Source organism: Metopolophium dirhodum, chromosome 3 (assembly GCF_019925205.1).
Source record: "Metopolophium dirhodum isolate CAU chromosome 3, ASM1992520v1, whole genome shotgun sequence".
Lineage (NCBI taxonomy): Eukaryota > Metazoa > Arthropoda > Insecta > Hemiptera > Aphididae > Metopolophium > Metopolophium dirhodum.
Window position 1 is genome coordinate 33,281,935 of NC_083562.1, and position 14,031 is coordinate 33,295,965.

A 14,031-nucleotide genomic window follows, 5' to 3' on the forward strand; every position below is an offset into this window, starting at 1 on the left:
CACCTAGCTACAAATCAAAAATAATACAACAATAATATCAATAATACCTAGATGCGTACCGTACCGTCGTCGCCTGTCTAAAGTCTTTATAGTAGGTCTTTCCGATTTCGGAAGTCAGGAAATCAATCTTTGTAAGTAAATGGTAATTATAACAAAACCCACAAAAAAATCAAGTTTTAAAAAAAAATAAAAGTTGTAACCCCTCTGACTTAAAACTCGGTTGACTGGCACCTTTCAAAAATTGCAGGGGCAGCCCAGGCACCCTAGGTTGTCATTGTTGACACGCCTATGGTTTTGTAATTCAAGTTATACAGTTTATTGAAGCGGTGTATAGTAAAAATACCTCTTATAAAAATTGTAAAGGAAAATTTTTTTAACAATGTAAGAAGCCCAATTTTTGATATTTTTATTAACTAGTTAATAATTGATGCTACTTAAACTCATGAAAGAAATTTTAAAAATGATATGGTTAGTAAATAATTTAAAAAATATACTCAAGTTAGGTAATTCACAAAAATAATATTTTTAAAAATTTTAAAATATAAACTACTTGACTTAAAAAAATGTTTTTACCATCAAAATAATTCTTATATACTAATTTACAAATTGGCTATTTTGAATATTTCCAAAAAATTTAATATAAATTTTCAGTATTATATTTTACGTTTAGTGCAAGTGACCACAAATTATATATAAAAAGGTGGATAAGTGGATGTCGCTCTGCTGTACAGTAGGTTACAAGTGGGTCACTGTAATGGATGGTGTTAAATTTGAATTCAATGATATAATATCATTGTATAAGAAAAACGATTCTGAGCGAAAACGGTCAGTCAGCCTATGATTTTACCAAGTATATTTGATGATATTATTGTGAATAAAGTAATTTATATATAACCTATTTACGTGGAGCCTTGTTTTAAATTTTCAATCCTTAGCCATAAAAGTTAAACATTTTATAAATTTTTAACCACAAAATTATTAATAAATTATAAATTTGATAAATGTTGTCAAAATTTGAACTTTAAATGCTTATAAAAAAAAATTGTGCCTATGTATTTTTAATATTTTTCAACTGCTATTAGAACGATATATCAGGAGCCTTATATTAAATTTTCACGCTTTTTTACCCAACAAATAACAATTTATTGATATTTATAGAAAAAAAAACTAATAAAATTGAAAACTGACAATGTCCGTAAACAGCTCAAAAAGAGTCAAAATATTTTCAACATTTTATGGTGTATAGAAAATGCTAATATGAACATTCAGTGAAATTTTCAAGTATCTACAGTCATTCGTTTTTTAATTACAATAAAATAAGAAAATTGTTACATGAGAAATCGAGTAAATATCAAATGTTGTAAAAATATAAATTTCAGACGCTCATAAAAATTTAATTTAAGTTTCTTCTAGACATTTTTTTTTTTGATAAAGATAGACAAACTTATGAGTAATCTTATATTACATTTTCAAATCTTAGATTTAAAAAGAAAAATTTTTATGAATTCTCATCAAAATAATTTGCTATTTTTCGTGATTTTTCCGTATTTTGTCAAAATTTGAACTTTAAATGCTTATAATTAAAAACTGTGACTAAGGATTTTTAATTTTTTTCATCTGCCTTTGAAAAAATAACCTAGGAGACTTGTATTAAATTTTCAAGCTTTTTTACTCAACAGATAAAATTTTATTGATATTTATAGAAAAAAAAAACTAAAAAAATTGAAAACTGACAATGGCCGTAAACAGCTCAAAAAGAGTCAAAATATTTTGTAAATTTTACGGTGTATAGAAAATGCCAATAAAAACATTCAGTCAAAATTTCATGTCCCTACGGTCATTTGTTTTAGAGTTACACCAAAAACCAAAATCGATTTTCTGGAAAACAGATTTTGCGTAAAAATTCCCGTTTTTCCTTAATTTTTCTTTCGTTTTTCACGTCGCTTGTGAAAACTACTGGGAAATTTTTACTTTTGACCCCCCAAAGTACCAACTAGATTCACTTTCCTATCAGAAAAGTTACTATTGAAGAAAATCCAAGCACTTTTACTGTCCTATAAAAGGTGATGACAGGCACAAAAATAAAAAAATAAAAAAAAATAAAAAATTTAAAAAAAAACACACATCATTGTAGAATCAATACATTCATCGCTTCGCTCAGAATCTAAAATACTAATTAGCGTAACTGAAAATCTAATAACTATAACCGGGCGTAGACACATGGAATTTTCACCAAATATTTATATTAGCATTTTCCATGTATGGTAATATTATAAATATTTTTTTGAGCTAATTATGCCTTGAGAAATCTGTAAAATGTTGCACATTTTAATACAAGGTTCCTTATAAGTTTCTTTTATGGAAGATCAAAAATATTAAAGTACATAGACACGATTACACAGGATGTAACAGGAAGAACTGACAGATGAAATAACTTTTGTTCTATTCAATATTTTGAAATTTTTTTTAGATTCTGAGCGAAGCGATGAATGTATTGATTCTACAATGATGTGTGTTTTTTTTTAAATTTTTTTATTTTTTTTTATTTTTTTATTTTTGTGCCTGTCATCACCTTTTAGGACAGTAAAAGTGCTTGGATTTTCTTCAATAGTAACTTTTCTGATAGGAAAGTGAATCTAGTTGGTACTTTGGGGGGTCAAAAGTAAAAAATTTCCCAGTAGTTTTCACAAGCGACGTGAAAAACGAAAGAAAAATTAAGGAAAAAACGGGAATTTTTACGCAAAATCTGTTTTCCAGAAAATCGATTTTGGTTTTTGGTGTAACTCTAAAACAAATGACCGTACGGACATGAAATTTTGACTGAATGTTTTTATTGGCATTTTCTATACACCGTAAAATTTACAAAATATTTTGACTCTTTTTGAGCTGTTTACGGCCATTGTCAGTTTTCAATTTTTTTAGTTTTTTTTTCTATAAATATCAATAAAATTTTATCTGTTGATTAAAAAAACTTGAAAATTTAATAGAAGGCTCCTAGGTTATTGTTTCAAAGGCAGATGAAAAAAATTAAAAATCCTTAGTCACAGTTTTTATTTATAAGCATTTAAAGTTCAAATTTTGACAAAATACGGAAAAATTACGAAAAATAGCAAATTATTTCGAGTTGAGAATTCATAAAAATTTTTCTTTTTAAATCTAAGATTTGAAAATGTAATATAAGATTACTCATAAGTTTGTCTATCTTTATCAAAAAAAAAAATGTCTAGAAGAAACTTAAATTAAATTTTTATGAGCGTCTGAAATTTATATTTTTACAACATTTGATATTTACTCGATTTCTCATGTAACAATTTTCTTATTTTATTGTAATTAAAAAACGAATGACTGTAGATACTTGAAAATTTCACTGAATGTTCATATTAGCATTTTCTATACACCATAAAATGTTGAAAATATTTTGACTCTTTTTGAGCTGTTTACGGACATTGTCAGTTTTCAATTTTATTAGTTTTTTTTTTCTATAAATATCAATAAATTGTTATTTGTTGGGTAAAAAAGCGTGAAAATTTAATATAAGGCTCCTGATATATCGTTCTAATAGCAGTTGAAAAATATTAAAAATACATAGGCACAATTTTTTTTTATAAGCATTTAAAGTTCAAATTTTGACAACATTTATCAAATTTATAATTTATTAATTATTTTGTGGTTAAAAATGTATAAAATGTTTAACTTTTATGGCTAAAGATTGAAAATTTAAAACAAGGCTCCACGTAAATAGGTTATATATAAATTACTTTATTCACAATAATATCATCAAATATACTTGGTAAAATCATAGGCTGACTGACCGTTTTCGCTCAGAATCGTTTTTCTTATACAATGATATTATATCATTGAATTCAAATTTAATACCATCCATTACAGTGACCCACTTGTAACCTACTGTACAGCAGAGCGACATCCACTTATCCACCTTTTTTTAAGTTGATGTCGACAAAGAAATTTTCGCTTGGTCATGAAACTTGAAAATGTAATACTGCAAGGTTCCTCATAAGTTGTTGTAAGTGGAATTTAAAAAAAAAAGTTGAGAGTAAACCCAAAATAATTTTTTATGAGCGTTAAGTTCGAATTTTGTATAATTCGTAAAAATCACAAAAATTGTTTAGTTTTTTTTCTTTAAATGTCAATTAAATTTTATTCGTTAGGTCAAAAAGCTTGAAAATGTAATACAAGGCTCCTCACAAATTGTCACAATATCTAATTAAAAATACATGTGCAAGATTTTTTTATAAGCATTTATAATAATCAACAACTGTGCCACAGTGGCATAGGTTTTTATCGAACAGAAATCGAAATATCTAAACCAATACATCAATAAATAATAAAATAAATTACACAATAATGTAAATAATGCAATAACACTATTGAACAAAATCTATGCAAAGAATTTAGAAACTATTTTTATAAGTAAAGTATTTTTAAGTTCTGTAGTTCAAAGAATTTTTTATACACAGCCAATCACCGTATCTGAAGGAGAAAAAGCTTTTAGTAATTTATAGAAAATCAGCTTGAGCGGACGTGTGTGTTGTTCCGTCTTACAAGTAACATGACAAATTGTACGCACAGCAAAACACGTGTAGCTCTGTAATTTAAAAATTTTACTTCTTATAACATCTAAAGGTAAGATTATTATCAATGCAACCTCATGGTTTTTATTAGATATATTTTAATTTTAAACTAATTTAAAGCGAGTTGTAAGTATTTTATGATTCACTTACAAAAAATTGTACAATTCATAACTCCCTTTAAAATATGATAAAAAGCCCATGGGGTTGCCTAGATAATAATCTTACCTTTAGATTTTATAAGAGCGAGGTAAATTCGTTCTACTTTTTAAACTAACGGAGCTCTACACGTTCGGCTGAGCGTTTAATTTGAAATGTTACGCACTAAGACGGAGACAACATACGCGGGCGAGGCGTCCTCTTAAGACTTGACTGAGGGCTTCGACCGGCCAATATAACAACTTAATTTACTTGCACTTTTATCATTTGAAAACCATTTTGCCCCAAAAATCACACAATTGTTCATTATTATTTCAATGATTCTATCTATAATTATTATTACAATCTTAGGTATAATTCTACTTTACCGGGCACCCTTTTTTTGAAAATTATATAGTTAAGTACGCTGAAAACGATGGTGAAGTCAGAATTTGGCCCGGTAAAGTAGAAAAGTTCCTTTTGTTAAATTGTCAAACATTTATTTATTTATAAAACCTGAATAATTGAATGTGAATTAAGCGACTTAAATTTTGTAGGTAAATCCAATATTTTATAATACCGTAATCACCTATGTATTGTTATTATTGATGTTGTATACTGTCTGTTGGCAACCCACGTGGTGCCGTGGTGGGGAGTTTACTTAAATCAAGTTGTGATGTATATTATACCCAATGGCCAATATTATATTTAAAACAATTTTTAATTTTTCTTGGATGGATTATTTTTTTCTTGTATTTGTTTACTACTCTGCGCCTGTGATTTACTAAGCCTGCTGGGCGCTGGCCTTTTTTCTTCAATAATGCAGTTATTCAATATCTGTTTTTTACTGTAAATTATTTTGTGGATGTTTCTGAAAATATTTACGTATTAAATTCAAAATTTTGAGTATTTTTCACTATTTAAAATGCTTATATCAATGATTGTAGCATAGGCGCACATTGGGTATGAATTTAGGGCGTGCTGGAATAATTTATGTTACACAGATCCGTGGGGGGCGTTGCCCCCAACACCACCTTACATCCTAATACTATCAAGACCGGATTAATGGTGGGGGGGGCAAGGGCGGCACGGTCCCGGGGCTCATTGATTTTGGGGGCCCATCTTTATCCCAAAAATATATTTTTTAACGCTTACAATACAGTTTTCAAAAAAAAAGTTTGAAGTTATGCAACCAAATGTTCCTACTATAAAAATAAGAACATTTACTGTGCATCATTGTTTTTCCGGTATTTCCGGTATCAAAACTAAAAAAAAAGTTATTTAAGTTTGAAAAACTCAAAAATAAATAATATTCAATTTTTAAACTATAAGAACTTGTCGTATATTGCAGACAGTCGTCAAAATAATATTATTTTATAAATATGTAATATAGGTGGGAATATTTCAAATTGTAAATTATTGACATAGGTCAGGCCAGCGAAGCAATAATGTGCTGAGGCGACAATAATATTTTCTATATAACACCGCCGTACGCGCAGGCACGGCCCCCGTTGTCGCTGAGTGATTCGGCGAGGACGTAGCTACGACGTGCGTGTGAAACGCCGATCGTAGTACGGGCTAGGCGATCTGAATTTGCTAAGTGTTTTATTTATGTTTGTTTTTAATACAATAAAAGTGTTTCCGACCTGAAAACCCGAGTTAAACATTATTTTAGTCATTCTTACGTTCTTACCTTTTATAGGAACAGCGCCGGGATATACGTACTATGTGTCAATGAAGTTTTATTAAACTGAATAGTGCCAAGGTATATGTAATCTTTGAGTCATTTCAACTAGATAGGAACGAACTAAGAATTGACAAGCGCCTACCATCGTACCTCAACGAGTTAACAGTGCCATTCTAATTAACTTTAGAGAGTGTCATTAACTAGAGAATACGAGGGTAAGGCGACAGTTGGTTTACCGCGTATTGTCTAATACGGGTGATACCACAAACTTTTTTTTCGTATTTGTGATATCGAAAAATTAAAAACAATGTTGCACAGTCAATGTTCTTCTCTTTTTAGTAGGAACATTTGGTTGCATAACTTGAACTATAGACTGAGTGGTTCTTAACGGCGCAAAACCGTTTTTACTATGTTTTACATTTATAAAACGGACACCACACTCATAATAATATTTGTCATTCAGAATTTATTTCATTCAGCGAAGCCCGCAGATGAAATAACTATATTAGTAAAAACCAAGTAATAACCATAGTTATAAATAGAACATTTCGTACCCAATCGTGAACCGTAGTCCGTAAGATAATATAATTTTCTATAATAATATTATGATTGCTGCATATTGTTTAATATTTTGACAAAAACTGAAACACTGAAATGTGCATTTACACAATAGGTACTGTTTTAATCGTGAATTCGTGAATAGTTGTCAATATCTGTGATGGAAAAAAAATTCCGAACCAATAAACCACAAAAATGTATAAATGATTGGTGAAATACTGAATCCCAACAAAAACCTAAAGGTGGAAAAAGGCCAAGTTCCAAACTCCCTCTCAAAAAAGTCGGCCTATCAAAGTAGTGAAATCTACATTGTGGCCAAGTCTGGTATTTTTTAATTCATAACCTCACGTCCTCACTGTACTCCTACACTAAAAAGTAACACTACTCTTTTATTTGTACTGTTTAACACTTGGCCAGTATTTGAATGAGGCATAAACTAGACTTGGCCGCAATGTTGTATTCGCTGTTTTAGATTCTGAGCGAAGCAATGAATGTATTGATTTTACAATGATGTGTGTTTTTTTTTAAATTTTTTATTTTTTTTTATTTTTTTATTTTTGTGCCTGTCATCACCTTTTATAGGACAGTAAAAGTGCTTGGATTTTCTTCAATAGTAACTTTTCTGATAGGAAAGTGAATCTAGTTGGTACTTTGGGGGGTCAAAAGTAAAAATTTCCCAGTAGTTTTCACAAGCGACGTGAAAAACGAAAGAAAAATTAAGGAAAAACGGGAATTTTTACGCAAAATCTGTTTTCCAGAAAATCGATTTTGGTTTTTGGTGTAACTCTAAAACAAATGACCGTAGGGACATGAAATTTTGACTGAATGTTTTTATTGGCATTTTCTATACACCGTAAAATTTACAAAATATTTTGACTCTTTTTGAGCTGTTTACGGCCATTGTCAGTTTTCAATTTTTTTAGTTTTTTTTTCTATAAATATCAATAAAATTTTATCTGTTGATTAAAAAAACTTGAAAATTTAATAGAAGGCTCCTAGGTTATTGTTTCAAAGGCAGATGAAAAAAATTAAAAATCCTTAGTCACAGTTTTTATTTATAAGCATTTAAAGTTCAAATTTTGACAAAATACGGAAAAATCACGAAAAATAGCAAATTATTTTGAGTTGAGAATTCATAAAAATTTTTCTTTTTAAATCTAAGATTTGAAAATGTAATATAAGATTACTCATAAGTTTGTCTATCTTTATCAAAAAAAAAAAATGTCTAGAAGAAACTTAAATTAAATTTTTATGAGCGTCTGAAATTTATATTTTTACAACATTTGATATTTACTCGATTTCTCATGTAACAATTTTCTTATTTTATTGTAATTAAAAAACGAATGACTGTAGATACTTGAAAATTTCACTGAATGTTCATATTAGCATTTTCTATACACCATAAAATGTTGAAAATATTTTGACTCTTTTTGAGCTGTTTACGGACATTGTCAGTTTTCAATTTTATTAGTTTTTTTTTCTATAAATATCAATAAATTGTTATTTGTTGGGTAAAAAAGCGTGAAAATTTAATATAAGGCTCCTGATATATCGTTCTAATAGCAGTTGAAAAATATTAAAAATACATAGGCACAATTTTTTTTTATAAGCATTTAAAGTTCAAATTTTGACAACATTTATCAAATTTATAATTTATTAATTATTTTGTGGTTAAAAATGTATAAAATGTTTAACTTTTATGGCTAAAGATTGAAAATTTAAAACAAGGCTCCACGTAAATAGGTTATATATAAATTACTTTATTCACAATAATATCATCAAATATACTTGGTAAAATCATAGGCTGACTGACCGTTTTCGCTCAGAATCGTTTTTCTTATACAATGATATTATATCATTGAATTCAAATTTAACACCATCCATTACAGTGACCCACTTGTAGCCTACTGTACAGCAGAGCGACATCCACTTATCCACCTTTTTTTTTTTGAGAAGAAATCTAAACCTTTTTCATTTTTCTGATTTCCCTTCTTCCCATTACCCACGTAAGTCATAAGTGGGAACATTCGATAATGATATTTTATGCTGGCCAAGTGTTAAACAATACAAATAAAAAAGGAGTGTTACTTTTTAATGTAGGAGTGCAGTGAGGTTATGAATTAAAAAATAGCAGACTTGGCCACAATGTAGATTTCACTACTTTGATAGGCCGACTTTTTTGGAAGGGAGTCAGGAACTTGGCCCTTTTTTCACCGTTAGGATTTTGTTGGGATATCATTTATTTTTGCGGGCTTCAGCATGTGGACGACGTGTTATTTTTAATTTTTTTTTATGTGTCGTAGATTTTCTCTTGTAAAGGTGTGATTCCTATGGACGCGTCTGCAGACGCGCCGCGGCGCGGCGCGATTCAAATCTCAGCCGCGTTGCACTTGTTTACTTTGTGAAAATTATTATTTAACTAAATTTAGATTGTACGCTGTAGTACATTTTATTTTTAGATTACATTTTACACCGTGTATAAATATTTCTGGTATTACCGGTTGGTTATCTTTCCAGCGTCGTTCGATATTTTGAGAAATATGTAAAATATGTAAAATATGTAAAAATGTAAAATATAATTTATGCTTAACATACAAACAATACTAAATATATTTCTATATTTCTATTCGAATAAGGCACCAAATACATAGATAAATAAATAATATTTTTTACAAAACAATACATTATAGTTCACTGTGTATCTGTTAGTTGAGCTTGATGATTTTGCCACTCAACAGCCCCTAATGGACTGTTAAAAAAACTTTTAAATTTATCTCGAATAACAAATCCCTCGAAATTAGCGTATCCTCCCGTTCTTGTAAGTGGCGTCATATTTCTAGATGGTGGAAGTTCGTTGACATCAAAGTTGTAATAATTGTTGTCTGTATTTTCTAAATATCGATCGCGAAGAAGATTATGAAGACAACATGCCGACAACACTAAATTATCTACTGTTTCTGTTTTCAAAGAAATAGGCGTATAAAAAACTCTGAATACCTGACTTAAGATACCAAAACTGTTTTCAGTTGTTCTTCTCGCCCGAGACAATCTATAGTTAAAAATAGTTTTTTGGTAGTCTTTTCGACCTTCAATTCTCGAGTACGGCCGCATCATGTGCCGATCCAGACGAAATGCCTCATCACCAATATGAACATACGGTAATATTTCATTTGAACTTGGCAATTTCCCGGGCGAAGGAAAGTAATCTCCGGTTCTTATATTTTCTGCGATGATGGATTTGTTGAAAATTCCACTATCTCCTTCCTTGCCATATGATCCAATATCCACATATATGAATTTGCAATCGGCGTCAACAATTGCAAGAAGCACAATGGAAAAATATTCTTTGTAATTGTAAAATAACGAACCACTTTTTCCGGGAGCAAATATTCGTATGTGTTTGCCATCAATGGCACCCACACAATTGGGAAAATTCCATTTATTCCAGAAATTCTCAGCTACACGAATTAAATTTTCTTTAGTTGGAGATTTTAACAAAATAGGAGTTAGTTGTTTACTCAAACTTTTCAAAACCACTTGAATGATACGAGAAATGTAACTCTGAGATATTCTAAAAGAAAAAGCCAACGATCTCAATGATTCACCAGTAGCCATATATCTGAAAAATAAATAGGTACATTATATAAACAATTGTACTATTGTACCTAATTTTTAGATTCTGAGCGAAGCGATGAATGTATTGATTTTACAATGATGTGTGTTTATTTTTTTTTTGTGTCTGTGTACACGAGAAGTAGTCTAAATAATTCTACACACATATTCATTTTTCCATTTTTTCAGTTTTTTTTTTAGAAATGTCAATAAAATTTTTTTGTTGGGTCAAAAAACGTGAAAATTTAGTACAAGGCTCCTGACATACTGTTACAATAACAGTTGAAAAATATTAAAAATACATAGGCACACATTTTTTTTATAAACATTATAAGTTCGAATTTTGACAAAATTTATCAAATTTAAATGTTATAATTATTTTGTAGTTAAAAATGTATAAAACGTTTAACTTTTATAGCTAATATTTGAAAATTTAAAAAAAGATTCTACATAAATAGGTTATATATATAGATTACTTTATTCACAATAATATCATCAAATATACTTGGTAATATCATAGGCCAACTGAGTAACTGACCGAAGACGGTCAGTATCGTTTCTCGTATACAATGATATTTTATCATTGAATTCAAATTTAACACCACCCATTATTGACCCACTTATTATCCCACCTATCATTTCAGTTGATGATTGTCGAAAAAGATGGAAAAACATGAAGGATACTTACAATAGACACAAAAGAAATAGGAAATTAGGAACGGGATCGTCAGCGCTAAGCAAACCAACAAAGTGGGCATTATCAGATGCACTATCATTTCTAGACGTTGTTTTATATGAACGAGAGTAAGTTTTTTTTTAAATTACTTGAAAAAATTGTTTTACACGTGTATTTATTTGATGAAAAGAACGCCAGTATAATATATTATTTTTAAATAATTGTTCCGTAGATGTTTGTCCAGTATTCAACCCTACACAAATGAGTATGCTAGTGAAAATGAAAATAACTCTATTTTAGAAGATTCAGAGGTTCAAGAATTGAATAATACACCATCAATAATTCCATCTACATCACAAGGCTATGTGGGGCCCATAGAAGATATTATAGAAGATAATATAGAAAATATTAATTCAGTACCCGAAAAAAGAAAGAGTAACACTGAAAAATGGCCCCCCAAAAAACAAAAACAAAATGAAGAATGGATCTCTGTATTAAAACAAGGGAGTGAAGAGAGAAAAAAAATTTTTGAAATTATCAATAAAGTTGAGGAGGATGACCCGATTGATACTTTTTTCAAGAGTATGGCATCAACAGTGAAAACTTTTTCTACTAGCTTAAAAATTAAAGCAAAAAAGGAAATTTTTGACATTGTTAATAATTTGGAGTTTCAAAATCATGGTATTAATAATGATTCAACACCCAGAATATATTCATCATCTCCAAGTACACAGTCATCTCAATCAACATTTACGACGTATAATCACCCAGTTCCTGTAGAAGGTTTACCAGAAGTAGCCAACAACTATCAAATATCAAGAGAAAATTGGATGCAGTATGGAGAAGATTATGATCAATAAACTCTATACATTTTTTTATTTATTTGATATAAAAAATGTTTATTTAATTTTAAAATAAATTGTTATTTTTGATTTTCATTTGTAAGTACATACATATTATGTTTATTTTTTTTATCAAGGAAAAGGTTTTTATTTAATTTTAAAATAAATTGTTATTTAAGATTTTCATTTGTAAGTACATACATATTATGTTTAATTTTTTTTATCAAGGAAGAGGTTTTTATATAATTTTAAAATAAATTGTTATTTAATTTAATTTTGGTTTGTAAGCTCTCATAAATAAGTTTATTATGTTTGTTATAAAAAGGTTTTTTAATAGATTATTATAAAACAGTTTTATTTTTGTTTTTAATTGATGTTTTATAGATTTTTGCAATGTGATAGACTGAATATACTTTTTTAACTCCAATAAAGAGTCATATTTAATTAAAAAAGGAAAATAAGTTTATAGATATTAATTATTATATTAAATTGTAGTAGACTTACCTTAACGTAACTGCTAATTTTTCAGCTGCTGATATTGGCTTTGGAAATTTTATACTTGGACTAGTTGTTATATCATTCTCTATTATATTTAAGACGTACGTGTATTGATCTCTACTTAATCTAAAAAATTCCCGAAATTTACTCTCATCTCTCCATAAATGTTTTTCGATGAGTATACTGAAGACACCTTCTGTTTTCCTAGTTAAAAACATCTCATGTGCCTTGTTGGAATTGTTAAACATTACCTTATTGATAATTGTTTGTTCTTCATCTACTTCTTGTAAAAGAAGTAAATTTAAAATTAACTTTTGTTTTTTGTTCAAAGACATTTTGAAAAAGAAACAGATATTGTAAAATGAACTATTGTAAAATACGTCTTGTTGCTAACAGAGAAACGCAGCAAATGGTTCGTCGCGGTCCGGCAGCATAGGAATCCGTACCCAAGCCGCGCGGCCAAAAAATCGACAACGCGACTGGGATTTTAATCGCGCCGCGCTGCGGCGCGTCTGCAGACGCGTCCATAGGAATCACACCTTAAGACCGTTTGGGTCTTTGTCGAGGAGCTGAGAGATTGGACTCTTGAGCGTTGTCAATACCAGGCAAAGATAGCCAAGTACGATCTTTTATTTTTCGTCGTCGAGACTTTTTAGATAGAATAATTGTTTATAGTCTGGCCTATACAAAGTTCTTATACGGTTATATTCAACAATGGCTATTTCGGTAACTCCTTCTTTGTATTGTACAAAATAATGATAATAATACTTTTCAATTCATAAGAGTGCAATTTTTCATCAATGTTTTCTTATGAGTTATGACGTTATCACGCAAAATTATCGTCCGACGAATATTATTAAAATATTCTGTATTTGAATAATTATATTACATTTTGTATTTGAATAAAATAAATTTACGAAAACATTATTATACATGTCAACTACAAACAATTTCTTATTACCATATTGTAATGCTGTTTAAAAGAAAACGTTTATGCATGATAAGCGCGCCACTTCATACGTTTAGAAATTCTTTCTCTAAAGCTGCATTAATTTTGAAAAAATTTCAATTTTAGATTTTTCCCTTTAGTTACACTGTAAAACCTACCTTTGAGCCAAATTTCTCGTTTCTACCTATACGGTAAGTGTCTTATAATTTTGATGATTAGTGAGTGAGTGAGTCAGTAGCAATATTGCAAGTTTTGAAATCCTCCCATTTTGAAATGGCACAATATTAAGGGCTCATTTTCTTACAGCGTCCTAAGCTACTCGAGATTAAACTGTGTTTTAAATTTCAAAAGTTTATCTTAAGAGGAAACAGATATATGGGTTAGAAAAACTGGGCAAATTGGTTCGTATAAAGATACACTGGCATTGCTGGAACTTGGCCTGGCGCACTGCCGTGCGCTCAGATTAAATTGGGGTGCTAATT

General features: G+C 29.3%; 2 protein-coding genes across 2 annotated transcripts; one reads left to right on the plus strand and one right to left on the minus strand.

Moving 5' to 3' along the window:
* Nucleotides 1-9,575: 9,575 nt before the first annotated feature.
* Nucleotides 9,576-13,989, minus strand: LOC132941212 (uncharacterized). Its single transcript, XM_061009155.1, has 2 exons — nucleotides 12,607-13,989; nucleotides 9,576-10,591 (listed from the first exon to the last, which is right to left on the minus strand). Exons 1-2 carry the CDS (start codon nucleotides 12,933-12,935, stop codon nucleotides 9,664-9,666), a joined length of 1,257 nt encoding a protein of 418 aa, XP_060865138.1. The 5' UTR covers nucleotides 12,936-13,989; the 3' UTR covers nucleotides 9,576-9,663.
* On the plus strand, nucleotides 10,870-12,274 carry LOC132941213 (uncharacterized). Its single transcript, XM_061009156.1, has 2 exons — nucleotides 10,870-11,388; nucleotides 11,493-12,274. The coding sequence occupies exons 1-2, from the start codon at nucleotides 11,258-11,260 to the stop codon at nucleotides 12,118-12,120; spliced, it is 759 nt and encodes a 252-aa protein (XP_060865139.1). The 5' UTR covers nucleotides 10,870-11,257; the 3' UTR covers nucleotides 12,121-12,274.
* Nucleotides 13,990-14,031: the final 42 nt, after the last annotated feature.

What these genes read in the sequence shown, in the direction of transcription:
- LOC132941213 (XM_061009156.1), top strand. Translation starts at nt 11,258, where the DNA reads ATGAAGGATACTTACAATAGACACAAAAGAAATAGGAAATTAGGAACG. An exon ending in GTTGTTTTATATGAACGAGA is followed by an intron (nt 11,389 to 11,492) that starts GTAAGTTTTTTT and finishes ATTGTTCCGTAG; the next exon opens with ATGTTTGTCCAGTATTCAAC.
- LOC132941212 (XM_061009155.1), bottom strand. Translation starts at nt 12,935, where the DNA reads ATGTCTTTGAACAAAAAACAAAAGTTAATTTTAAATTTACTTCTTTTA. An exon ending in AAATTAGCAGTTACGTTAAG is followed by an intron (nt 10,592 to 12,606) that starts GTAAGTCTACTA and finishes TTTATTTTTCAG; the next exon opens with ATATATGGCTACTGGTGAAT.